This window comes from Manis pentadactyla, chromosome 4 (genome assembly GCF_030020395.1).
Source record: "Manis pentadactyla isolate mManPen7 chromosome 4, mManPen7.hap1, whole genome shotgun sequence".
Lineage (NCBI taxonomy): Eukaryota > Metazoa > Chordata > Mammalia > Pholidota > Manidae > Manis > Manis pentadactyla.
Genome location: NC_080022.1, coordinates 151,947,314 through 151,974,637, shown reverse-complemented (window position 1 = coordinate 151,974,637; position 27,324 = coordinate 151,947,314). Strand labels below are relative to the sequence as shown.

The 27,324-nt window shown below is 41.2% G+C and overlaps 1 protein-coding gene and 2 pseudogenes across 1 annotated transcript in view; 2 read left to right on the top strand and 1 right to left on the bottom strand.

Moving 5' to 3' along the window:
- Nucleotides 1–3,177: 3,177 nt before the first annotated feature.
- LOC130683255 (potassium channel subfamily K member 13-like) lies at nt 3,178–11,516 on the bottom strand (annotated as a pseudogene).
- A 643-nt stretch (nt 11,517–12,159) lies between these two features.
- On the top strand, nt 12,160–15,644 carry LOC130683523 (RAD52 motif-containing protein 1-like; annotated as a pseudogene).
- Nucleotides 15,645–17,417: 1,773 nt separating this feature from the next.
- The window catches only part of LOC130683526 (leucine-rich repeat-containing protein 37A2-like), a 32,942-nt gene continuing 23,035 nt past the window's right edge, over nt 17,418–27,324 (top strand). Inside the window, exons 1-3 of the mRNA XM_057501238.1 lie at nt 17,418–17,806; nt 18,248–18,690; nt 21,036–21,107. Coding sequence (XP_057357221.1) covers nt 17,429–17,806; nt 18,248–18,690; nt 21,036–21,107 — 893 coding nt within the window. The 5' untranslated portion in view covers nt 17,418–17,428. The remainder of the gene's footprint in view (nt 17,807–18,247; nt 18,691–21,035; nt 21,108–27,324) is intronic.

Sequence of the window (27,324 nt, the reverse complement as noted above, 5' to 3'; positions counted from 1 at the left end):
TTATAATAATGCATTTTATGTTGTGTGGTTTGTATCTCAATTTTTAAAAAAAGAACCATGCTGTAATATATAACGCACTGGTCGCCAGAGGGCCAAACATGTTGGTAGATGGAGAATAGGAAAGTGAAGACCCAGACACTTCTAGGACAAAGTTGAGAGGGAGTCAGTGGTGAGGCTGGGAGCCCTGCTGTTTGTTCTACTCTGGGAAGTCCCCTATTCCTTTTCTAGCCTGCTCTTCTGGTATGTTTAGTACCATTTACTTGTTTCATTTGCAACACTAGTTAATATTCAGTAAGATAATGTTATGAAGACAAAGAATGTGACTGTCACATGTCTGGTTAAGTACAGTACCTCAAACTTTGAGGATTTGAATATCTGCTTTGAAAATAAATTGGTGGTATTAAAACCTCTGAGATCACTGGTGGGCTCTGGTGCAAGCAAGCTCCTTCACTTCCCCATCTTCCCCTGCCCACTTTCACGTGGGCCTGAACGTCATGGAGAAGGAAGAATGACTCTCAGGCAATATGCAGCCAAAACACTTCAGCCACGTTGGTTATACTTCCTCTGGAATTATCTTAGTTCTCTAACCACTCCTTCCTCGTAGCTCATCCATGGCCTTGTACCTATCACCTCAGTGTTTCCTCTCAATTATGAAGCCTTTGTATCAGTGTGTTTATTGCTAGTGAAATAAAAATATGGGGCCACTCTGTGTTCTCCTCCCTCCTCCTGTCTTTAGTGCAGTCTTTGCTTCATTAAGATTGTGTCGGGAAAATGTGTGAGAACTGACTCAACATCTCAGACCTGGGGGACTCTACAGCAACTGGCTTTTCCACAGACCGCAATAAAAATGGTTTTTGATTCACAGTGAATGTTTTGCACTAGAGATTATTTACATTTTGGCTCAGTTCCCTCATTTTACAGATAAAAGGTGTGCTGACTCCTAGTCCATTGCCCTTTTGATGCTCAGAGGCTTATCTTTATGGAAGTGAAATGTGGCGACTGTTTTGATTAGCCTCCAAGTCTGCCTTGGGAGCTGTGGGACAGATTAAAGGTAGATTATTTCACAAAATAATGGAACATTTCTTTCCTGTTTTGTTTTTCTCCAAATTTTTCTATACAGGTCCAGACAGATGGACTATTTTTCCTTTCTATTTACTGAAACAGAGAAGAATTGAGGACTGAAGCATGTCATCACTGTATCATTTCATCCTGAATGTACGAAATCCTAACAGCTTAGGTAAGAAAATGTCCAAAGCAGGCAGTGAAAATAAATTTAAAATAGGACAAAGTCTGAAACTATCCATGTTAGACTACCAAGGCAGGAAGGGAAAACTGGTTCTTTGGAAGAAATTAGTCAAAGATGTAAGCAGTGACCTAGACCCTATTCCATCCACTATGTTCAGAGTACGAGGGGCTGGAGTAACCCCTTTCCCTTATTCATCTACATAGGTCCTTGCGCCATGAGGACATGACTCCCCATGGGAAGCTCCTATAAAATGAGAGATTTGATTATTCACATTCCCAGACTTTTGGATTTCACAGACCAGTAAAATGTCAAAAATATTAAGACCATGATAAGAATTTCAACTTTGTAGTTTAATGCCCAAGTATTAAAACAGCTATTCTCTATCAGCATCTCTTCATAAAACAATTTTTAGTATCAAAATTGAAGGAAGGGCATAGTTGTATGATAAGATGGAATAGATTTTATGAAATTGTTTTTCTTTTCTTAACATTCTAGTATTAAAATTAAGATCTTGAGAATTTATTTTCCCTTTTGTGCATCCTCTGCAAAGTAGCTATTAGGACACCCGGAACCCCAGTGTTGGTGCCCTACTTGTACCTGCTCTTGATTTTTTCAAATCTCTCTCCTTCTCACCCTGCCTCCCAACTTCCCACATCATCCCACCCCCACGTGTACAACACACACACACACTTCAACAGAGTCACATGGGAAAATCAGGGAATTTTTTTTAAGGATTTAATGCTAGACTGTTAATGGCTTAATGAGTCATACTTTGATTTGCTGCATATTTAAAACTCAAGAAAACAGTCTTAAGTCAAAGGATTGCATCTCTGGTGGGCTTTTCTCACACAGTGTCAGGATATTTAAATGTCTAAAGTTCAAAAGGAAAAGACTAATTGCTAGTGTTGGGGAAGCATTGTGTATTTTCCTTGGTCCTTGTCCCCACCGCAACAAAGACACAGTAGTGAAGCAGAGTGGAAGTTCTATTTAAAGTTACTTAAAGAGAGAAAAAATGCAGCAGGTGACTCAGAGAGGAGTGCACTGAAAGGTTGGGAAAAAAGTTACACACTCAGAAAGTGCGGACGACCTCAAAGAGAGGAGCCCCCTGAACGGTTGGGGTTCCTCCTTCTAAGGATTTTTCAGGAATGTGACCACGGGCTGGGCGTGCAGAGTTGTTAAGTGGTCCCTGAATATTTAAAATTAACTTAACTAAAGAAATTTACTGCTCTGATTTCTCCCTGTGATAACTGGGGTCTGGGTCTGGGAGTATATCAAACAAGACTGCCTGCCCTGCCTGCAAGGTGGGCTGAGTTTTTGTGTCTTTGCTAAAGAGTACATCAAGAATCTTACTTCTTAACTTCCTGCCTTTTACTGTTGTTTACAGCTGGGCTGCGTGCTAAATAAGTTGCCCAGTTTGCAAACTACTTGATTAGGGCCGAAGGAAAAAAACAGCATATATGTGAAGTTAAAAATTAAGCTGGGCCTGCGTCATTAGCACAATAAGACATGGGCTATGCTGAGGTACCCTCCTTTATCTGGGGGATATTCAAACATTCCAGGCCAAGTTACTCTTGCTTTTTGAGCTTTAATTGATTAACTCTGGGTCTTTTTAGTGGGCTCTCCTGGCCTTATTCTCTTCCCACCCTGCTCATATCTATTTTCCTGCCTAACACAGGGACAGTGAATTCTCAGGGTGCGTGGAAGCCTTGATTTGTTTGTGAATCTTCTTATATCACTAGTTTAGAAGATCTTTAAGTGTTTGAAGGTACCGTGTCTTTTCTCATTTCCAGAATCAAGCATAGTTCTTGGCATACAACAGGAGGAGACTGATAATCTGTTGACTGAGTGAATGAATGAAAAAATAAGGAAATGAAGTTACTTTCTACCACTAAAGAAGCTGCCTGCTGGGAAGGAGACATGAACACTAATTTTTAAATGCCTGCACAGTGAATCACAATGGTGCCGTTCTGGACAACCAGGAAGCCTTGGCCATCATGAACAACAGGCTGGCAGAAACCAGTGGGGACAGGTAAGAGCAAGGAGTGTCCTGGGGGTCTGGAGGCCAAGGAGACACATCCGGCTCAGCTCTGCTGGGGCTGGGCTCATTTGGGAGCTGTTTTCAGCCTCTTAAAGCCCAGCTTTAGAAATCTCAGCTCAGCTCCAACAAACAGCCATCTTCCAGGGATGTGGGAACCTGAAGCCTCAGGCCTTCCTCCTTATCTTTACAGTCTTAAAAGTGACTCACAAAAGTGGCCTATACATTGCATTGTTTCTTTACTCGTCTTGCTCCAGGGATTTAACTGCCTAAAGGAGGAAAGGTTTAGGTAAGGCTTGATTTCCTGCTGATCTGTTGGTCATTTGGAAATAAAAATCTTGGAGATTCTAATTTTTCCCTGAAACTCTGAATGGCTGAACTCACAGCCTCTCCCAGTCCCTTTAAGAAAAGGGGACAAGGGGATTCTGAGTATGTGTCTGGCTTGGGGCTTCCTTCAGAGCAGAGTTGTCCATAGTGCCATGCATAGGGAAACCCACCCTTGAGCGTCTGTTGATATGCAGATGTCCGAAAGCCAGATGCGATATTCTAGAAATATTACAATTTTACCCACAGGCCCTAATCGGGTATTGGTTGCAACCTGGGCAACTAATTTAGCATGCAGGCCCAGCCATAAACAACATACTAGAGGGCAGGAAGGATTACATCTTAAAAGATAAGATTGCATTTTAAAACCCAGAAGTTAAGAAGTAATATTCTTAACTCTTTAGCGAACAGATAGTGGCTCAACCCACCTTAGGGGCTGGGCAGGAGTCTTGTTTGATATGCTCCCAGACCAAGACTCCGGCATCTCAGGGAAAAATCAGAGTAGTAAATTCCTTAAGTTAATTTTAAATATTCAGGAACCACTTAACAAGACTGCACCCCCAACCTGTGGTCACATTCCTGAAAAATCCTTAAAAGGGGGAACTCCCAACCTTTCAGGGTGCTTGTGGGTAAAATTGTAGTATTTCCAAACATATTTCAGGCAAACAACAGTGAGAAGAAAGCAGGGATTGCAGTACTAATATCAGACAAAGTAGACTTCAAAACAAAGAAAGTAAGAAGAGATAAAGAAGGACACTACATAATGATAAAGGGCTCAGTCCAACAAGAGGATATAACCATTCTAAATATATATGCACCCAACACAGGAGCACCAGCATATGTGAAACAAATACTAACAGAACTAAAGGGGGAAATAGACTGCAATGCATTCATTCTAGGAGACTTCAACACACCACTCACCCCAAAGGATAGATCCACCGGGCAGAAAATAAGTAAGGACACGGAAGCACTGAACAACACAGTAGAGCAGATGGACCTAATAGACATCTATAGAACTCTACATCCCAAAGCAACAGAATATACATTCTTCTCAAGTGCACATGGAACATTCTCCAGAATAGACCACATACTAGGCCACAAAAAGAGCCTTAGTAAATTCCAAAAGATTGAAATCCTACCAACCAACTTTTCAGACCACAAAGGCATAAAACTAGAAATAAACTGTACAAAGAAAGCAAAAAGGCTCACAAACACATGGAGGCTTAACAACACGCTCCTAAGCAATCAGTGGATCAATGACCACATCAAAATGGAGATCCAGCAATATATGGAAACAAATAACAACAACACTAAGCCCCAACTTCTGTGGGACACAGCAAAAGCAGTCTTAAGAGGAAAGTATATAGCAATCCAAGCATATTTTAAAAAGGAAGAACAATCCCAAATGAATGGTCTAATGTCACAATTATCGAAATTGGAAAAAGAAGAACAAATGAGGCCTTAAGGTCAGCAGAAGGAGGGACATAATAAAGATCAGAGAAGAAATAAATAAAATTGAGAAGAATAAAACAATAGCAAAAATCAATGAAACCAAGAGCTGGTTCTTGTGAGAAAATAAACAAAATAGATAAGCCTCTAGCCAGACTTATTAAGAAGAAAAGAGAGTCAACACAAATCAACAGTATCAGAAACGAGAAAGGAAAAATCACTACAGACCACACAGAAATACAAAGAATTATTAGAGAATACTATGAAAACCTATATGCTAACAAGCTGGGAAACCTAGGAGAAATGGACAACTTCCTAGAAAAACACAACCTTCCAAGACTGACCCAGGAAGAAACAGAAAATCTAAACAGACCAACTACCAGCAACGAAATTGAAGAGGTAATCAAAAAACTACCAAAGAACAAAACCCCCGGGCCAGATGGATTTACCTCGGAATTTTATCAGACATACAGGGAAGACATAATACCCATTCTTAAAGTTTTCCAAAAAATAGAGGAGGAGGGGATACTCCCAAACTCATTCTATGAAGCTAACATCACCCTAATACCAAAACCAGGCAAAGACCCCACCAAAAAAGAAAACTACAGACCAATATCCCTGATGAACGTAGATGCAAAAATACTCAACAAAATATTAGCAAACCGAATTCAAAAATACATCAAAAGGATCGTACACCATGACCAAGTGGGATTCATCCCAGGGATGCAAGGATGGTACAACATTCGAAAGTCCATCAACATCATCCACCACATCAACAAAAGGAAAGACAAAAACCACATGATCATCTCCATAGATGCTGAAAAAGCATTTGACAAAGTTCAACATCCATTCATGATAAAAACTCTCAGCAAAATGGGAATAGAGGGCAAGTACCTCAACATAGTAAAGGCCATCTATGATAAACCCACAGCCAACATTTTACCGAACAGTGAGAAGCTGAAAGCATTTCCTCTGAGATCGGGAACTAGACAGGGATGCCCACTCTCCCCACTGTTATTTAACATAGTACTGGAGGTCCTAGCCACGGCAATCAGACAAAACAAAGAAATACAAGGAATCCAGATTGGTAAAGAAGAAGTTAAACTGTCACTATTTGCAGATGACATGATACTGTACATAAAAAACCCTAAAGACTCCACCCCAAAACTACTAGAACTGATATCGGAATACAGCAAAGTTGCAGGATACAAAATCAACACACAGAAATCTGTGGCTTTCCTATACACTAACAATGAACCAACAGAAAGAGAAATCAGGAAAACAACTCCATTCACAATTGCATCAAAAAAAATAAAATACCTAGGAATAAAGCTAACCAAAGAAGTGAAAGACTTATACTCTGAAAACTACAAGTCACTCTTAAGAGAAATTAAAGGGGACACTAACAGATGGAAACTCATCCCATGCTCGTGGCTAGGAAGAATTAATATTGTCAAAATGGCCATCCTGCCCAAAGCAATATACAGATTTGATGCAATCCCTATGAAACTACCAGCAACATTCTTCAATGAACTGGATCAAATAATTCAAAAATTCATATGGAACCACCAAAGACCCCGAATAGCCAAAGCAATCCTGAGAAAGAAGAATAAAGTAGGGGGGATCTCACTCCCCAACTTCAAGCTCTACTATAAAGCCATAGTAATCAAGACAATTTGGTACTGGCACAAGAACAGAGCCACAGACCAATGGAACAGACTAGAGAATCCAGACATTAACCCAGACATATATGGTCAATTAATATTTGATAAAGGAGCCATGGACATACAGTGGCGAAATGACAGTCTCTTCAACAGATGGTGCTGGCAAAACTGGACAGCTACATGTAGGGGAATGAAACTGGACCATTGTCTAACCCCATATACAAAAGTAAACTCAAAATGGATCAAAGACCTGAATGTAAGTCATGAAACCATTAAACTCTTGGAAGAAAACATAGGCACAAACCTCTTAGACATAAACATGAGTGACCTCTTCTTGAACATATCTCCCCGGGCAAGGAAAACAACAGCAAAAATGAACAAGTGGGACTATATTAAGCTGAAAAGCTTCTGTACAGCAAAAGACACCATCAATAGAACAAAAAGGAACCCTACAGTATGGGAGAATATCTTTGAAAATGACACATCCGATAAAGGCTTGACGTCCAGAATATATAAAGAGCTCACACGCCTCAACAAACAAAAAACAAATAACCCAATTAAAAAATGGGCAGAGGAACTGAACAGACAGTTCTCCAAAACAGAAATACAGATGGCCAACAGACACATGAAAAGATGCTCCACATCGCTAATTATCAGAGAAATGCAAATTAAAACTACAATGAGGTATCACCTCACACCAGTAAGGATGGCTGCCATCCAAAAGACAAACAACAACAAATGTTGGTGAGGCTGTGGAGAAAGGGGAACCCTCCTACACTGCTGGTGGGAATGTAAATTAGTTCAACCATTGTGGAAAGCAGTATGGAGGTACATCAAAATGCTCAAAACCGACTTACCATTTGACCCAGGAATTGCACTCCTAGGAATTTACCCTAAGAATGCAGCAATCAAGTTTGAGAAAGACCAATGCACCCCTATGTTTATCGCAGCACTATTTACAATAGCCAAGAATTGGAAGCAACCTAAATGTCCATCGATAGATGAATGGATAAAGAAGATGTGGTACATATACACAATGGAATACTACTCAGCCATAAGAAAAGGGCAAATCCAATCATTTGCAGCAACATGGATGGAGCTGGAGGGTATTATGCTCAGTGAAACAAGCCAAGCGGAGAAAGAGAAATACCAAATGATTTCACTTATCTGTGGAATATAAGAACAAAGGAAAAACTGAAGGAACAAAACAGCAGCAGAATCACAGAACTCAAGAATGGACTAACAGGTACCAAAGGGAAAGGGACTGGGGAGGATGGGTGGGTAGGGAGGGATAAGGGGAGGGGAGAAGTAGGGGGGTATTAAGATTAACATGCATGGGGGGGTAGGAGAAAAGGGAGGGCTGTACAACACAGAGAAGACAAGTAGTGATTCTACAACATTTTGCTATGCTAATGGACAGTGACTGTAAAGGGGTTTATAGGGGAGACCTGGTATAGGGGAGAGCCTAGTAAACATAATATTCATCATGTAAGTGTAGATTAGTGATACCAAAAACAAAAGAAACAAAAAAAAAAGGGCACTTCCTGTGTGGTAACCTCCAATGAGTTCTACACAAGAGTATAAAGGGCATATAAAAGTGTAGGCAAAGGGTCTGTTTGCGTTTATACAGAAAATCAAAGCCTAATTGGGCTACCCCGAAAATGAACTAAGATACGATATGAAAGAGAACTTCCAACATCAGCACTCTCTGGAAGACTCATGCCAGAAGATGATCATCAAAAAACCCCAACACAGATCCACGCACTGCTACAGCTGTAGATGCACTCATCCCACCAGCTCCTGGACTTGCCATGGGAATGAAGGAGATATCTAAGCTGGCCTGTGCATACAGTAAAATAACAAATGTGACTGGATCTATACTGTTGGAACTCAACCAAGAATTAGGAGAAGTGCAAATCTTAGTGCTCCAAAATCTTACAACTACAGACTATTTACTGTTAAAAGAACATAAGGGATGTGAACATTCCCCAGGAATGGGTTGTTTTAATTTGTCTGATTTCTCTCAGACTGTTCAAGTTCAGTTGGACAATATCCACCATATCATAGATAAGTTTTCACAAATGCCTAAGGTGCCTAACTGGTTTTCTTGGTTTCACTGGAGATGGCTGGTAATTACAGAAATGCTTTGGTTATGTAACTATACTCCTATTATGTTAATGTGTGTGCGCAATTTAAGTAGTAGCTTAAAACCTATACATGCTGAAGTTACTCTACAAGAAGATATGTCAAAGAAATAATGAATCTTACCATGTTTTCTTCCGCCTGCTACTTCTATAGCTTTTCTTCTTCCTTCCTAATTACAACCCTTAAATAGAATTTGTGCCTCATATCAAATTTACCGAGTATCATAATTCTTCCAAGTGGTAAAGATACCTCAAGACAAATGCTGGGCATAGAAGCTACAGGGCATAAATATGCAAAGAAGTAAAAAGCTAACCATTTCAAACAATAAGGCTTCTCTCTCACTTACCAACTTTACATATCCCTGTATGGCCCCGGAAGATGACTGGTTAGCCAGAGACGGGTAAGATTCCTCAAGGGAGGAACAACCTAAGATAGGCACAGTCGCAGGGGGGCCATCAGGTGAGAAATTGGGGATCAACAGAGGTGAGGCTTAGAACCTCACCCCCCCCCTGTTCTGAGAGAAATCTTCTGCATACGTGGATGTTTTATTGCCCTTGTCTAGCTTGGATTAACACATAGTCTACAGGCACACACCTGATTATCTACATTTGCTCTCTTAACAACACTAAACTATGTTTTCTACCTTTATCTTGTATCTACCTACCACTTCAGCATTTTATTAAAAATAATAATAATAAAGAGAGAAATGTGTTATCCACATATAAATCAAGTATAAAAATCAAATGAGTATTCATATTTGAACTGTTTATAGTTCATAATGCATGAGCAAAACCAAAAGTTTCTGTGATGACTGCCCTTGTACTGTTCACCATGTAACTTATTCACTATGTAAGAATTTGTTCTCCATGTAAGAACTTGTTCGTTATGCTTCAGAAGATTGGAGACTGATGAAAATTAGGCTTGGGGTGGACTAATGATTGTGCATTGAGCATTGACTACCCTATACAGAATTTTAGTGTTGTTAACAACCATTTGATCAATAAATATGAGAGATGCCCTCACAACAACAACAACAAAAAAGTACACACTTCCAATTGTAAAATAAATAAGTAACCGGGATGTAATGTATAGCACAAGGAATATAGTCAAAATATTGTAACAACTTGGTATGGTGATAGCTGGTACCTAGAATTATCATGTATATAAATGTTGAATCACTGTGTTGTACACCTGAAACTAATGTAATGTAATACTGTGTGTCAACTACCCTTCAATAAAAAATAATTATCTAAAAAAAAAAAAATTGTAGTATTTCCAGAATCTCTCCTGGCTTTAGTACATCTGCATATCAATAGGCGATGAGCGGAGGAAAGAAATATGGCTTTAGGGCATTTGCATATCCTCCGGGGTGGAGAGAATATCAATTGATAATTACCTGGGCAACCGAGGGCATGTCTGAACCTGAGAGGTTAAGGAGAGGTGGCTGGCTGGCTTGCTGGCTTCTTTCGGAGCAGAGAAAGATGGCCCTTAACTGCAGTTTGCAAGCAATAAATGGGTTTTAAACTTTATTTCTCCCTTTGACTGATTTTGGTTTTTAGAGGTATTTTGCCCTGGGATTTCCTTTTCCCGGACTTACAACAGCGCTCCTCTCTCTGGGGTCACCCACACTAAGTGCATAACTAACTTTTTCAGCGCACCTCCCTCTGCGGTCGCCTGTACTTTCTATGTGTGAAGCCTTAAACTTTCACCAGCCTTTCAGGGTGCGTCTCCTCCCTAAGGTCTCCTGCATATTTTCTCTCTTTACGTTACTTCAAATGAAACTTTTACCCCGCTTCACTACTGTGACTCTGCCCTTCAATTCTTTGTTGCGGTGGGGACAAGAACCGAGGAAAACACATAATGCTGCCCCAACAACACCTGGACAGCATGCTGACCTGGTGGGCGCAACCGTTGGCTGTTTCAGACAGCTGCTTCTGGAGGATGGCTACTGACACCTTGTTGCTGCCAAAAAGCCCTTCACGGAGATCCTCTCCCCCAAGGGACGCTGCCAGCCTGTGTCACTCTCCATCACTCCATCTGTTTCTACGGAGATGTTGCGCTGGTTCTGACGTTGCCCGGCATCACCATGTTCCTCCATGACCGCCAGGGTCGTCTTTGGCATTGCTGGTGGCACCCACAATCCATTTTCCTCAGGACCCAGTTCACATAGTGATGAGGACAGAGAGGACACTGAACAAGGAGTAGGTGCAGCAGACGCCAATGAGGATGAAGACAAATTTGGCGAGGCAGTAGAGGTCTTGGCTTTTATAGTGGGCATTCTGGCTGCTGACAGAGGTCCCCAAAGCCAATGATACTGAATGCCACAAAGCAGTAGAGCAAGGCAAAGTAGCTCTACCCCGATTGAGGCGTACATGGCTAAGGCGCAGCAGACGCGGAGGAAAGTCACGCACAGGATCAGCATGACGTAGTACACGGAGGGTTTCCAGCCAGCCAAGCGATCCACCTCGCACTTGCCTGGGTTCTTCATGCGCTCCTGCGCAGCGGCGGAGGAAGCCGGGCAGCTCGTAGCGACTCCGGTTGCAGCGTGGCTGAGGTTGGCCAGGCGCTCCTCCCAGCGCTGCTCGGCTTGGCGCGCGTGTGCCTGCTCCAGGGCTGAGAAGAGGCAGCGCCGCCCAGCAGGAGTGTGTGCCATACTCCTTAAGATGGCCAGGGCTGCGGCTGCAGCCGCAATCCCCGCTGGCCGTGGCCAGGCCGCTAGGGACAACCTCGCGCCGGACAGCGGTGGCCGCGGGCTGACTGGCCCAGCCCCCCCTGGGAGGTCGGGGCCCGGCAGGGCACTAAGCCCAGCCCCGGGACGCCCGATGGCTGTCTTACCCAGGGCCGCTGGGCACTCTCACGCGGCCGCCTCGTAGACCGGCCCTGCAACGCCAGCTCCACCACGATCCTCTTTTTACGAAGCACGGCCGCAGTACTGCCTGAGCCTTGGCCGCGCATGCGCGGTGACTGAAGGATGGTGTCGGTACCTTTTGCGGTTGTCACTGGAAATGACCACTTTACGGGTGTGGGAGTGAGCTCTGGAACCACGACTCAGGTCTTGCGTGTGAGCTGGGCCAGGATAGAGAGGAGGATAGGGAAAGCGGCTCCTCTGGTGACCAGGACACCAGGAGTCCCGCCTTAGCCCTCACCCGCCTTGTAGTGTCCGCTGTGCGGAGTCTTTTTCTAGAGCGAACCTCGGCAATTCACTGGCCCTGGCAGATTTTTGAGAGGAAGCTATCAACAGCACGTGTTGCCGTCTAGTGCTTCTAAAGTCATAGGATTTCAGAGGAAAACACAATTGTTCATGAAATAAGTGTTTTGAGTTGTATGCTCTCCACAGTTACCTGGGGAATATGAGGGGATGGGCAGTCTTTCAGGACGGGAAATTTCATGTGCTGTACTTGGCGTGGGACCACCCCACAGCATTTTCTGTTCATAGTATTCTCCCAGTTCGGCCTTCTGTATTCAGTCCAAGTCTTCCTAAATGCTACAGTGGCCTGTCCTGGTTTCTATGCCATCATCAAGTTTTATCCAGCAAGGGCTGCCCACGAGCCCAAAAGGCATGTGATCAGAAGCAGCTTTTTGAGAAATCTCCAGTGTTGGTGGGTCCAATTCCTAGCTCCACTGGGATGAAGTGCTGAGTTCAATAATTCATAGGCTAGCATTTGCACAGCTCTCTGCTTTACAGAATGCTTTTAGCTCCATTGCTACACTGATCCTCTGGTTCTCCCTCCACCCTTTTTTTTTTTTAGATGAAGAAACTCGAACTTGGGGTGGTTAAGTAACTTACTTAAGGTTCATGACAAAAACTGGAAACTAGAAGTCAAACCCAAATATACTGGTGATACACCCCATGTCATTTTATGCTACCCCTTAAGAAATCTTCACAAGAGATGTCTTATGTTTAGTTTACTATTATGTGGATTTAAAATGTGTGAGCTTGACAAACTCTTTCATCAGTTGTGACATAAAGGAGGCTTCATAGTCATAATCATCACTCTCAAAGTGTCTATTCAGAACTACCTTCAGTTCCCAGAAAACAGTTAAAAAGTTCTTTAATACATTGTAGAAACCTTATTCCATATTGTGCCATCCAATTTCACTTTCCCAGAGCTCCAGAATTACATTTCATTATGCACCTCAATTCGACCACCAATTTCTTTATCAAGGACCATTTCAATTCCTTTAAATAAATGAGTGAGGCTTAGATTTCACAAACCTTTCACTTTATAATTGTATGATTCCATAAACCTACTCTGATTGGTCTTGATTTGGCTATTCACTACTGACCTGACTGCCTATACTACCCATATTCCTTTCCTCCTTGATTTAACCTTGATTAAATTTGGTGACTCTCCTCAGATGTGACTCCACTTCTGTACCCTGTTGAACACCCCTTCAATCCTGGCTCTGTTCCCTGTGACTGCAATGATTACCTGTTAGACAGTCTTTAATTTGAAGACTATGATCTGCTTGCTTCTATCCTGTGACAGTTTCACATAGCCACTCAGGTATTACAGATGGTATTGGAAAGATTACAAAACAATTATTCGGTATCAGTTATGAGTAATGAGCTTTCTTTCTTTCATTGGACCTTAAGATCATTTCATGAGGTTTAGGTTCTGAGATTTTCACAGCCTAAAGCCCATCACTGATAGAATGATGAAGGAATCTTCTACAAGTCAATATGTAGTTGAGAGGAGAGGGCATTCATATTAAATTTCTTAACACCGAGCCTTGGGTTACTATTCCCCCTACCCCACCCCCTGGAACTTGTTACTTAGTTTAATTATGTGTTCTTCTACACTTTGACAAGTATACATAGTTCCTGTCTTTTTTGCCTTTTATAAATACAGAAAAGAGAAATAAAGGAAAAGACCTAAGGCACCTGAGGGCGGTGGTTTGTTTTCAGTAGCATGAAGGAAAATGGTTGTCAGCAAGAACTGTCACATTATGATGACTTTAGGTCTATCTCTTACATCTTTAGGTTCATCTGGGCACCACACACAAGGCAATTCAACATCAGTCCCCTGCCCTAAACAGCTCCCGATGCCAAGAATTGGCACATTACTACTTCGGTTTCAATGAATGGTCAAAAAGGATCATCAAGGTTAACTTTGTAGATTTTCTTTGACTAGCCAGACTCCTCTTTCAGCATTAAAATCCTACACTGTAGAGAGAAGAATAAAACGGGATTGTGGGGAGGGGATGTGAGAGGCCTCTTAAGTAGAAGTATCTGAGCATTGGCCTGCCACCTAGAATTAATAATAATCCCAATGGCTTGGGTGGAAGTGTCCATAATTTTCTCCAGTATTTGTATGATATGTAATAACAAATGGTTATCTGTCTAGTAATTCATCTGCAAGTCTTACTTGCTTTTGGAGCTATAAGACACCTCAGTTGTCAGCTGGAATTGCTGGAACTGAGTCTTTATTTCTAATAAAACATTTTGAAGTCTGCACTGAGATCCCAGGGGAGGACTTTAATTCAAAATCCTAACGGCTTCAGCATCTTTCTGATTTTGAAGAAACAGATAATGAAGATACTGTGGCACCACTGCAGAAGCAAAGCCTGAAGTTCTGTGCTTTAGGCATGGTATCGCCAGGCCGTGAGTTCAGGAGTCCTGGAGTTGGTGTGGCTGAGGAGCCTTTGGATAAGCTGGAGGCAGGTCTGTTTCCAGAGTGTGGGGTTGCGGGGCGGGCAGGGGGAGGATCTCTCTCCTTTCTAAAACTCTTCTTTTCAGTACATCGTCAAGCCTTCCCCTTGCTAAGCTTAAAGGCCTGGGCAGAGTTTTTCTGTATTACAATACAGGTTTTTGTCTTAGACAATATCTGACAGAACCTTTAACTTTACAGTTTTAGAGCTCACTTCCTGCCGAGAAGATTAGGAGGAGGGACATAATTTTTGGTTAAGAATTTGCTCTGTGCTAAAGTAGACCTTCCAACAGAGATCTCTTGTACCCTTCAATTATCCCAGCAAAATCATTATCTAAAAAGTTAAATAAGCTGTGTAAATGTTTAGTCCTTTGCCTCCTGTGAAAGGGCCTTAACAAAATAAAGTCAGATACAGAAAGGATGTTGTATATTCGCTATCTATTCAAATATAGAAAGGACCTAGAAAGCATATTGCAGTTGATACTGTTTTTTTCCTAGAATCCATGGCCCTCAGGCTTAGAGTTTTAAGGCAGGGGTAGGGCTGTTAGCAAGTGGAGTGGGCATAGGCTCTTGGGGGTGATGCCTAGAGAGAGGCCAAATCATCTTGCACTACCACTAAACCTTTCTCACTGTGTGATTCCAGCCCTTGACACACAGGACAGTAAGGTCTGTAGGAGTGTCTTTTCAGCTTGTCCATTTGAAGTCTATGAGTGATGTGAGGTTTGAGCCACATTCCTGACTTGCATCTCCCTTCTGGTACGTCAGGAACTCCCAGAATGGGTTGGGGCAGTAACAATGTGCCCTGGCAGGATATACCTGCAGCAGAGGCATTCAACCATACTGTTGTGCTGAGCTTTCCCAAAATCACTAAGATAATGATCTAAGAATCATGGATGCGTTTTTATTTTTAGACATAATGGAATAAAAACCAATTTTTGTTCAGCTAGACATTTAAATCCATTTGTTTGGGTTGGATTTAGGGTCTTTATCATTGCTTATGAAAAGGAAGACAATCCAGAAGCTTGCTATTCAGAAGGCTATTTCAGATGCATTCCAGAAACTGCTGATTGTGGTTTTAGGGAAGATTTTTTGTTGCTGTTATTGTCCTTGAAGTACTTGAGTTTCAATGAGCAAATAAACTCATTTTGGAAACTTTATTGGATGAAAATAATGGATGTCTAAAACACTCCACATTCTTTCAGTCACCAAATACTTTGAGAGTGACAGTCCCAAGTTTCTTCTTTGGGGCATTTGTGAGAAAAATGACAGCAAACATTATTGTCTCTATTGTATACATGTCACACAGCAAGTAAGTATTTGACCCAGTTCTTCTTTCTCAATTGGTTGACACCAATAGTATAGTGTTTATAAGCTTTGGATCATGTGTTTGAGTGCTACCTCGGTCTCTTAGGTTTCTTATGCAATTTTAGGTTTTATAGCCAGAGAGATTTGAAGGTATTTAATATCTCTAAGCTGAAATTTCTTTATCTGAAAAAATAGGGTTAGTCATTCAGCTTACCTCATAGGAGATACTGTAACAGTAAATGAGATGATGAATGTAAAAAGCTCAGAAATGTGCCTGAAAGAAGCCACCTCTAACCCCTGCATTGTTCAAGGGTTAGCTGTATTTAACTCATGCCAAAGTTTGAGAAGTTTGTTTGTTTTGAAAGTTAGAAAGTAGAGAAAGAAAAGGTGGTTATGATCTGAGAAAAGTCTTTGAAGTGTTTCTGTGCAAAATAATATTCTAAATTCAATTTTTGAAAAAAACCAGTCAAGGATATTTCAAACTTATCCAAGTTTGGGCTCTAAGAAGTCTAGCTTCTTGTGAGAAACGGATTCAGTATTGACGCTAAAGATTTCAGAAACCTGATTGTAGATTCATTTCTACGTGAGGCCAGTTGGGAATCAACCCCACGTAAAAACCATTACTATGTACTAGACACTAGGAATAAGATGAAGCCCCTTCTGTCTTGGCGTTTACATGCTAGAGGTTGTATCAGACAAAACAAAAACTGAAATACAATAGATTATAAAAAGGGCGGTGAAGGAAGCAACTGGGTGCTGGTTACATTATTTCAAAAAAATCATTTAACCATTGCAAGTTAAACATCCTATGTATCTTCTCCATGTGTGCACACAGGGTAGACCTCGGAGAAGCAGTGGTGTTCTTGTAGGTTAGTGGCTGCGATGAGCCATTGTGGGATGGGAAGGGTTTCCCACACCAATGTAGAGGGCTATTTACTAGTCACTGAAAGAGGATTCAGACCCTCTTTCCCAGAATGGATTGGTCACCCCCCAGGGGCCCTTCCTATAGCAGTTTTGGAGTCATCACTGATTCAGTGGTAGTCCTCATGTAATAGAGTGGTGAATTAATAATCAGACATGGATATACTGAGAGTTTAAAGGAAATGGCAACATTTTAGAATGACTGTAAAGTGTATTTCCCTCTCCACCACCTTAACAGGTGTTTCTTTTGCAGGTAAGCTACTTTTCTTGAAAGCAGAATGTCTCAGACTTTAGCTTTGAAGAGGAAGAGTTGCCAGGACTGGACGAGCACTTTTGAATTTCCCATGATGCCAGACCCAGTGGCTTCCTGGGTAAACTCTGCACCACCTCCACCCTTACCCTTCTCTTAACCAACCCCCACTATCCCTGGGCTACCAGAAGCCAGGGCCACCCAGATGTGCAGCCCAAATCCTGTCTCTCTCACTGGGAAGGGGGATCTGGAGGGAGGTGTCTGTAGCCTTTGCTTGGGGAGGGGACGCTTGGACTCCATGATTTTGAGAAAGGACTTGCTCAGGTGGTGTGGAGCCGATCTCAGCCTGAGCCTAATGTGTCATAAATGAAGGGTGGGACTAGGCAGGGGAGGGGCACGCAGTTGCTAGGGATATGTGAGCATCAGAGAGCTGTCATAATGGTTCTGCTCTGCTTAAGGGAGCTGCTCTGGTCCTCTGGCTCATTGTGCCCTGGAGCCTTTGCTGCCATGTCCTGGCTGCGTTTCTGGGCCCTGTGGCTTCTTGTGTTGCTACCATTGTGGCTGCTGGTCCAAGCAGCTCAGCCTCCGGGTTGGGCCCTGGACCCTGTGCAGCTGACCCCCAGACCCCCAGGGCCAACCGAGTCCTGGTCTTCGGATCCCTCCAATCTCCCTCTTGAATTTCCCCATCCACGTCAACAACTGATGCATCCTGTGGTTCCTTTCTGGTACACAGGTTCAGCTGGAGAGCTGCCCCCAGGACAAGAACTTTGGGACAAGCCTGGCCAGCATGAAAGTTCACCAGAGGTGGTTCCGGTGGTAAGTTGGGACCAGAATCAGGTCCTAGATCTGCCCCCTTGACTCAAAACTGAGACTAAAACTGTAAATGTAGATCAGGCTGAACACCAGTCATTTGAAATACTTGTTCCACCGCTAGGTAGTGATAGTTCAAAACCAACAAGGTTTATTGTTTCACTTCCAAACTCAAAGAAAGATCTAGCTCAGTATCAATGGCTTACCAAAGTTCTTATTGGAACTCCAGGCTGATTTGCAGAGAAACATCTAAAACAACAATTGCAGGATGATTACTTAGATCCCAATAGGGATGTTGTCTATGCTAAGGAGAAGCTACCTGTAGAGTCTCTGGGCGGCCCACATCAGCCTCCAGAGGCCCCTGTGGAAGTTGAAGCTTTCTCCCAGAAAAGTGTTCCCACTCATCACGGACAGAAAGTTGAGGAGGCTGAATCTTTTTCTCCCCAGGTGGATTCCCAGGATCAGCCTCTAGAGCCCCCGGAGATGGATGAGAACTACAAAGACCTGCAGGCGGCCCTGGCTGTGCCTTCCTTCACTCCTGAAGAGGCTGAGCCCCCAGTCCAGGAGGAAGCCCTAGCTCCATCTTCAGCGCACCCTCAGGGGACACTTCCACATCCCGGGCAGGTTCACAGTCAGCGTCCAAACCTGACTCAGGTCGCAGCTGCACCTGGGGACCTGGACGTTTCCGTACCTCGGCAGCCAGAGCCGTCTGAGACAGGTTTTCCATCACTGACTCAGAATTCAGTGGTGAACACCACCACAAACAACATATGTGAGCTCTGTAGCTGCACAGACGAGACGCTGGCGTGCGTTGGTCTCAGCCCAGAGCAGAAGCTCCAGAGTGTGCCCGTGCCAGAGCCCAACGCTCACAATGGCACCTTCACGATCTTGTAAGAACCGCCTCTTTTCATTTGTTCTCTGCATCCTGCCTGAACTGGTAGCATTTTCCTCAAGTACTGCCTGGCCCCTCATTTCCATACCCTGTGTTGACTGACTTTCTGTTTTTAACTTTTGTTAACTATTCCTTGTCTTCCTTTTCCTTCTTAATATTGTTCTCCTTTCTCCGGTCTTTTACTTGTAATTGCCCTTATTCTCTTTCCTTACCTGCTTTTTTTAGTTCTGTCATTTAAGTCTTTAACCTCTATTCTACCATTTTCCTATCATTTTTACTCCATCTTCTTTATAGTAACCTGTCCCTATCCTCTGGTTAAGAGTAAAGATTCTGGAACTAGACTGCCTGGTTTTGAACCCAGGTTTGTCGTTTATTAGCTTTGTGACTCAATTTCCTAATCTGTAAAGTGGGGATTAGGGTAGTTACCATCCCATAAGATTGTGAGATTTAGATGAGTTAATACATGTAAAGCCCTTCTATATGTGCCTCGTGTATATATGAGTGTTAACTGTTATTATTTGGTCCCTCAGTTATGTCCAAAACTTTTTCCTCTGGCTTTTTATATATAGCACCCATTTTTTGCACAACCCAGGGCTAAGTACTGTGGGAGCCACAGATGTAAAAACATTGTCTCTAGAACATGACAGTGATAGGTAGAAAGAAAGAATATTCATTAAAAGGGAGGTGATAATTAAGTACTAAAAGAGATAGAGACTCTAGGTACTGTAATTCACCAGACCCTGTAATCACTGGGATATGGAGGTCAGGGAAAGCCGCTTTGGATAAGTGACAATTTTAGCTGGGACTTGAAGAGTAGCTATAATTTGTTAAATAGGGGGAAAAAATGTTCAGTGTAGGCAAGGCATGGCTGCAGGAATGATCAGGATTTCATAGACCAGTCTGGCTGTTATGAACCGGTTAGGAAGCAATGAAAGATTTTGAAAAACCTTGACTATCAGCTATAGGGGTTTGAAAGTTGCAGTATGAGAGATGGAGAGCCATTGAAAGTTTTCAAGCAAGAGAGACAAATGATTAAAGCAAGGGGATTGTTTTAGATTCCATATGTAGCATGATCTAGAGAGGAGAGCTTGATTCAGGGAGACCAAATAGGATGTACTACTAGCAAAGCCTAGGAGTGAAGTGAAAAGGGGCTGAATCAGAAGGGTAGCGCTGGGAGTAGAAAGAAAATCCTGAGAGCGCGACAAAGGAAGAGTCAGTAGGACTTCCTAAGTGACCGACTAGAGCTGGAGGGTGGGATGTGCAGGAAAAGAGGAAAATCAAATTTGACTCTAAAGTTTCTGTCCTGGGTGATGAGGAGAGTGATGGTGGTAGAACGGCGGGAAATAGAGCAGCTGGGAAGGAGAGCCCGTTTGCGGGAGACGAGTTCAGTTGTAGGTGCCTTTTCTTGGTGAGCGTAAGGCACGCAGAAGGCTTGTGGTTGAGTGCAAAATTTCCACTAGGCAGAGGAGCAGACAGGTATCTGAGCTATTTCTGACTGCCCTGAAAAATAGGGAACTTGTTGCTGAGGGAAGAGAAGCTGAAGGGAAAGATTCAAAGTCATCCAGAGAGTTAGTGGTTGAAACGGAACGTCAAGCATTTAACAGCTTCTTTTAAACACAGGTATTTTATGGATACATTCTCTGTGTTTAAAAAAAGAGAAAAGGCACAGAAGTATATAGGATAAAATGTGGAAATCCCACTCCACCCTGCCTACCACCCATAAGATAACTCCTGTTACCATTTTGGTGTGTGTCCTCCCTTCCAGTCTCTTCGCTTTGCATTTCCCCCCAGTGAGATAGTACATTATTCCTTGCTCGGTGATTTGTGCGTTTCCCTATGCACTGTCTCTGAGAGATCTTTCCATATTAGTCCCTTTAAATTCTAATTGCCCTTCTCCTTCTAACAACTGGAGAGATCTCAACAGTGGGCCCTGAGCCAAGTATTTGGTATATAAAGAAATCATAATGTTTCTTTATATTTATTGTTGATGATAACTTTTTGCCATTTTTTCTGTTTAGTTGTTTATCATTTTCTCTTTGGAAGGAGTCATTTGAGATACCTAGGTGATTTTAGGAAAAAACACTTACTTTCAAGGTAATTAACTGGCATTATCTGCCCAAGAAGTTGGACGGATAGGAAGTTCAGTTTCTGAGGAGATGCCCTATTGTTTGTGCCCCGTGTTATATCTTTATTAGCTGTGCAAACTGGGAAGCTGATAGCTGTGGACACGAGAAAGCTGGTATTTTCTGCATTTGAATATTCCCCTGGTTGCCATGATTCTTTTGCTTATTCTGTTCCTTCTTTTCCTACCTATTGAAGAATATGCACTGTGTTTCTTCACAGAAATTTCCAAGGAAACTCTATTTCTTACGTTGAAGAAAATACATGGAAGTCATACACTTGGGTTGAGAAACTGTGAGTATATTCTCTCCAAATATGAACACAAAAAACTAACTGTATTGTAACATGTTTCTTGGTCAAGAGTTTTGAGGTCAGAAGTTCTGAGAAAAGGTATTTCCCTCTCCGTATCTCAAATCGACCTCTACTGATTGCAATTCTATGTTTGTTTCAGATATTAAATTTGGTGGGTTCTCTTTAAGAGTCAGCTTAAACTTACTTTCCAGTATGCAAGGAACACATGATTATGTTCTTGATATATAAAAATGAAATTACGCAAAGAGTGAAAACCTTCCATGTGCCCTAATCCCCCACCCCTGAGGTGACCACTACTCTGAATTTAGCATACATCCTTCCAGGTCTTTTTCCATGCATTTGTCTACATAAGTATTTACAGATAGCAAAATAGGTTTGTTGTATGATTTTCTTACCTTTTCTACATGAAGGGTAACAACCCATGACTGAATGCTTTCACTTTTGATACAATTTAGATTTCTTCCCACTACATAGAAAGCTACCCCATTTATTTAAACTCTTGCATAATATTTTATGGTATAGATTTATCACAGTTAATACTTCCTGTGTTGCTGGATGCTTAGATTCTGTTGTTTTCTTGTCACATGCATCGCTCCAATGAATATCCTTGTACTCGCATCTTTGTCAACATGAGCAAGTATTTCTGTAAAAGAGATATCTAGAAGTGGAATTGTTGGGATTAACACTGTGTAGGTAGAAAATCTGAATTGTCCTCAAAACGGTTGTGCAGTTTATACTCTAATCAACAGGCCATGACAGCTTCATTTTCCTACACCCTCTGCCACTGGGTATTTTTTGGCTGGTGTGTGATGGGTGAATAAGAGGCTCCCCATCTGAAATTTGAATTTTTCTGATTACTTGGGAATTAAAATATCATTATATGCCTACCCAACATTTTTATTCTCAGGATTGTCTGTTCTTTGCCCATTTTTTTTGTTGTCTGTAATTTTTTTATTGATTTGTAGAAAAGTCAGTTTAGACACAAGCGATTTTGGAAAAAATATTTATATTCAAAGTAATTAACTGGCATTTTTCAAGACTATTGTATCATTAATCATTCATTCAACTTGGACAAGTCAAATAACCTGTGAATTAATATTAAAAGACATAACAGTCATAGTAATCTAAAAATAGGGATTATGACCACCCTAAAATAGACCCCCCTTAGTTGGATATCTTATTTGTAAGGAAAAAAATGCTAGAACCAGACAGTTGTTTTTTTAAATGTATACATTTCCCATGATAGAATATGACATGGAGATTTTATTTCCCAGACTTCTAAGAAAAATGAAAGTAACTTGACACAAGAGATAAATAACAGCAGTTCCCACTGGGGAGTAGAGTCGAGCGTGAGGGTAGGCCGAGGGGTAGGGGTAGGAAAAATGTTTTGGATTGTGTACATTATACTTTTGGAAGTTTGAGCCATATAAATATGTATTATATATTTTCAAAGAATAAACTGAAATTTAAGCATTAATTTTTAAATCGCACGTGTTGTAGAGTTTATACAATATAACATGAGTCTGGTAAGGTTAGAAGAATTTCAAGTCAGTTTGAGATTTATACTTGGTAAGGCGGAGGTTCCTAACTTGGAGTTAATGGTCCCCAGGTCAGGATTTCTTAACCTTTTATTTTCCGTGAATCTATTTGGTGATCGACAGAAGCCTACCTAAGAAGAGATGTTTTTAAATGTATAATAGATTAAAATACATTTGAAAACAAAGAAAATCAATTACATTGAAATACTGTTATAGAATAGTTACTAGTGATATAGTAATAAATCTGCTTTTCTTACATTAAATAACAATATGTAGTGGTATTTATTATAATGGTAATTCTTATATGTAGTGTCATTTATTGTAAGGTGAAGGTAGTGATGAGAATAAAGGAATTTTGAGAAATCTGCAGCAAAGACATGATATGAACATATCTGATTTCTACTGGGGGTCAGATGAGCTATACTGCTACTCTGTTGTGGTTTGCTGCCTACATTCATGATGGAAGGAAATGCCAATTTAGAGGTTTTTGAAAATAGAGACAGACATGATTTCCCACTCAGGTTCATACCCTGCATCCAAGCCATTCTGTTCACAGACCTGTGCCCTAAAGGGATGATAAACAAATGGAAATTGCATGCACGCTTTTGCATATTTTCAAGAAAGTGAAGTTTTCTAGGAAAAGCGTTCACAGCTCTTATGAAATTCTCAGGAGGTTCTTGTCTCAAAAGATTGAGTCACAAATGCAGATGAAAAGAAAGACATTTCTTTTTCCTGTAAAGTTGTATTTATGCACATGATGATAAAGGGATGATTTGTTTTAAATAAAGGTAGTATATCTGAAAATCAATACCTGTCACTTTGAATTCATTTAACAAATATTTACAGAGCATCTACTATGTGCCAGGAACTGTTTTATGACCAGGGATACAAGCCCAAGAACAAAAAGACCAAATATCCCAGTTCTGAAGGGATTTACAAATATGTAATATAAAAATAAATATATTGACTATAATAGATAGGTATAATTTCAAGTAATGATAAGTGCTTTGGAGAGAAAGCAAGCAGGGGAAGGCGAGTAAATCAATTCCAGAATGGCTTACTGTTGGCATGTATGTATAGTTAAGCCGGAAAAAAAAACCACTCTGTGCCCTGTCAATTTCCTAGAAGTTACAGAGTTGGGGAGAAGGATAATTACCAGTAATGTAGAGTCAAGAATGAATATTGCAAAATTCAGAAGATTGCTTTAGTGAAAGGAAGTGTGATCAGAAGTTAAACATGAATGTTTCTCTAATGTTAGTTCATACCTGGTTTTGATGTTTTCATTGTGTAAGAAAATTTAGATCCCCCTTTAACTCTGACTCCCCATAGTTCTACATATTTTTGCTTTAGTCAAAAAATATTTGGAGTTCTCCAGATCAATATGTTTTATTCCAGGTTGTTACTATGTGAAGCTCCTTTTTGGGGTAATTTTTTGATGGCACTCATTCTCAGTCTAAACTTTCCTTTAAGGTTGGATTTATTAGGGTTATTTTTAAAAATTTACTATCATGTCATCCAAAAACTTCACCAAAACAAATCCCGTTAATTTAAAATACATACTCTTTAGTTACTCCCCGTCTTACCATGATATTCTCTCTTGAACCAAACAGTCTGACAAGGGCATCAGCCAATCAGAGAAGACACTGCCATCAACAGCTGAGTTTCCGCCTCCATCTCTTTTCTGTCCCTATTGAAACCTTGTCAGTATTTATAATTTTTAAAGTGAGAATTAGTATACAAGTTTCATATTTGTCCTGATTTTTTTCATATACCATCATTTCCTATGACCTTTTTGCATGTCATCAACGGTGTACACACACAGTTTTGTTATGTGATATGGGGGGAGGTAGAGTTTTTTCCAACTGTCTATTGTTATGAAAAGGGTTACGATAAACAGTGTTGGACATATTGATTTGTTTTTTCCCTCTTTGGGTCATTTCCATGGAAGTAGGAAACCATTACCTGACAGAGATGGGAGAACAGTCATAGCATCACCTGGTGACCATTCCCCCTTCACACATTCTGGCCATCGCTGCTGTTCCTCGTAATGTGGTGAATTTCCAGGCGAGGTCAGGGTCTTTGAGGCATTCTCAGGGCTCCAGGAGTTCTTTGTGGGAATTAAAGTTTTTTGTCTTAGGATCTTTTTAAATGTATGTGCCTATATTCTGTGTAACGTAAACCACCGTATAACAGACATTGCCCTTGCTTTCAGATGCAGAGTTTCCAGGTGGTAGTCATTGAATTGTTGTAAGCTATAAGAAAGGAATTAATCTATGAGGTGGAATTAATATCAATATGTGACTAACAGACCCTGTGAGGGAAAGCAGAATGTTTATATGCAGAACTTGGTGGAAATAGTTCACAAGGCCACATAGCATGTTCTCAGATCCCCAAGGTGCTTGAAGGATGTAAAACTGTTAATATTACCTCCCAGGAAGGTGATTCCCAGGGAAGGGAAATTTGCTTTTGAAATCTTAAAGACTTTCTTCTGTAGTGGATCTCTTATCACTCCCTTACTCCACTCTGGGAGGCACTGGCTGTATACTCTCCTGCTCATCAGGTGTGAAGAAATGGGTGCGAACCATCCTGCCCAGCAAGTTGTCTTTCCTGTGGGACTAGGTGAAGCAAAGGCGTGAACATTCTTGGGCAAACTGAGGTGTCAGGCTTGTCTGTGGATTATTCCCGTTCCCTTCATTCTGCATTCTGGAGAAATCATTTTCAGAATCTCTGTTTTCTAATTTATTCTTCAAAGGTGCATATATTGAGGGGTTTTATTATTATTTATAATGACAGTTTTCATTCATGTAATCCTGAGTTGATTCTTTTTCACGGATGCACTATCTGACTCAGGATATCAGTTATGCCATTCTAAAGTCCTCTCGTGCTTCCTCTCTTCGCTCTGGTTCATTGGCTATCAGCTCATCTGGTTTTGTTTTCTGCCTCTAACGGAGCTGGCTTTCTTTGTCATTTGGTCATTCCTGAGTGCAGTTCATCTTTGAGTTGAGATTCTCCTGCTTGTGTTTCCTGTCTCTCGGACAGAGGTGACTTGAGCTGCTGGGGCTTGTTATTCCTAAAGGAGTCCCTGAAAGTCAGAGGAGGTGGGAGGTGGCTTCTGGTGGCTAGACAGGGCACACACCCTTCCCCCAGGTTCTGGGCCCCTGGCCCGTTGAGCACCGATGCTCCCACCTGGAGGAAGATGCCCTTTTCTCTCTGGCCTGAGGAGGAAGGATTTGGGGCCACGGGCTGCCCCTGCTCCTGCAGCAGCATTTCAGCTCGTCACCCTGTGGGTAATTCCAGGCCATTTCTGGTAGGGAAGCATGTGTGGAGCTGCTCCCACACTTTGAGGTAAGGTTGTGGATTTTTAAATCATGTCTTTTCCATCATTCTTAGGGATTTTGCTGGTGGTTGGAGGACTAGAGACTTGGCATTTTCCCATTTGCCAACTTGAAATAGCACAACTTCTTAGAACAGTTTTGTACCCCTCCTGGACCCTAGAGAAACTCAGGCAAATGCATATCAAAATAGAAGTATAAGAAAGTTTAAAGCAGCACTGTTTGTAGTAACAAAAGCTAGAAAACTCTTGATATCCACCAACAGTAGAGTGAATAAATAAAGTCTAGCATAGTTATACAATGGAATATTATGCTTTAGAAATGTAATGCAAGGCACATAAGTAATCTTAAATTTTCTGGTAGCCACTTAAAAAATAAAAGTAAAAGGAAACAGATGTAATGTGAAGGCATTTTATTTAAACCTTATGCCCAAAATATTATTATTTCAACATGTAATCATTATATACATTGTTAAGATAGTCTGCATTTTTTCTGTCTTTAAAATATCCAAAGTATTATAATTTCTACCTGCAATTGGTATGAAACTTACACATTTATATTCTTTTTTCCATACTAACTCTGTAAAATCTCAGTTTAGTTGCAAGATTTTTATCAGAAGTTACTTGATCTCTCTTTAGATTTCATAAAATTTACAGTTGGAGAAATAGTATCATATGCCCGAGTTATTGCAGAATACTGAAATGTTTACCAATAACTGCATCAAGTATCAGTTTCTAATTTAATTTTTTTAATAGTTAAAATTAATTAAATTAAAATTCAGCTTCTCAGTCACACTAGCCACTGTCAAGTACTCAGTAGGCACGTGCAGCTGAGCATGTAACAGTAGGCATTAAAGCGAACCGGCCTCAGCTGCATGTGACAATAGAATGAATTTACAAGGTAAGGCTGAATGAAAGAAGCAATGTAGAAAAGAATACATATATAATATGATTCCATTTATATACTAAGTTCAAGAAGAGGCAAGACTGCACTATGTTGTTTATGGCTGACACCTCAAAGGTAAGACCACATTCCAAAAGCAAGGAGACGAGTTAAAAAGTCAGGACAGTGGTTACCTCTAGTGGGTCAGAGATCAGTTTTTGACGGCAACGGGGCACACTGAGGGCTTCTGGGATGCTGGCAGTGTTCTTGACATGAATGGAGTTACATGGGTATTTGTTTCATAATTATTAACATGGACATTTTAACTCTTTTTTATTAAGGTATCATTGGTATACACTCTGATGAAGGTTTCACATGAAAAACATTGTTTATTACTTGTCTTCTGTGTGCTACACTGTCTTCCCTGTGACCCCACACACACCATGT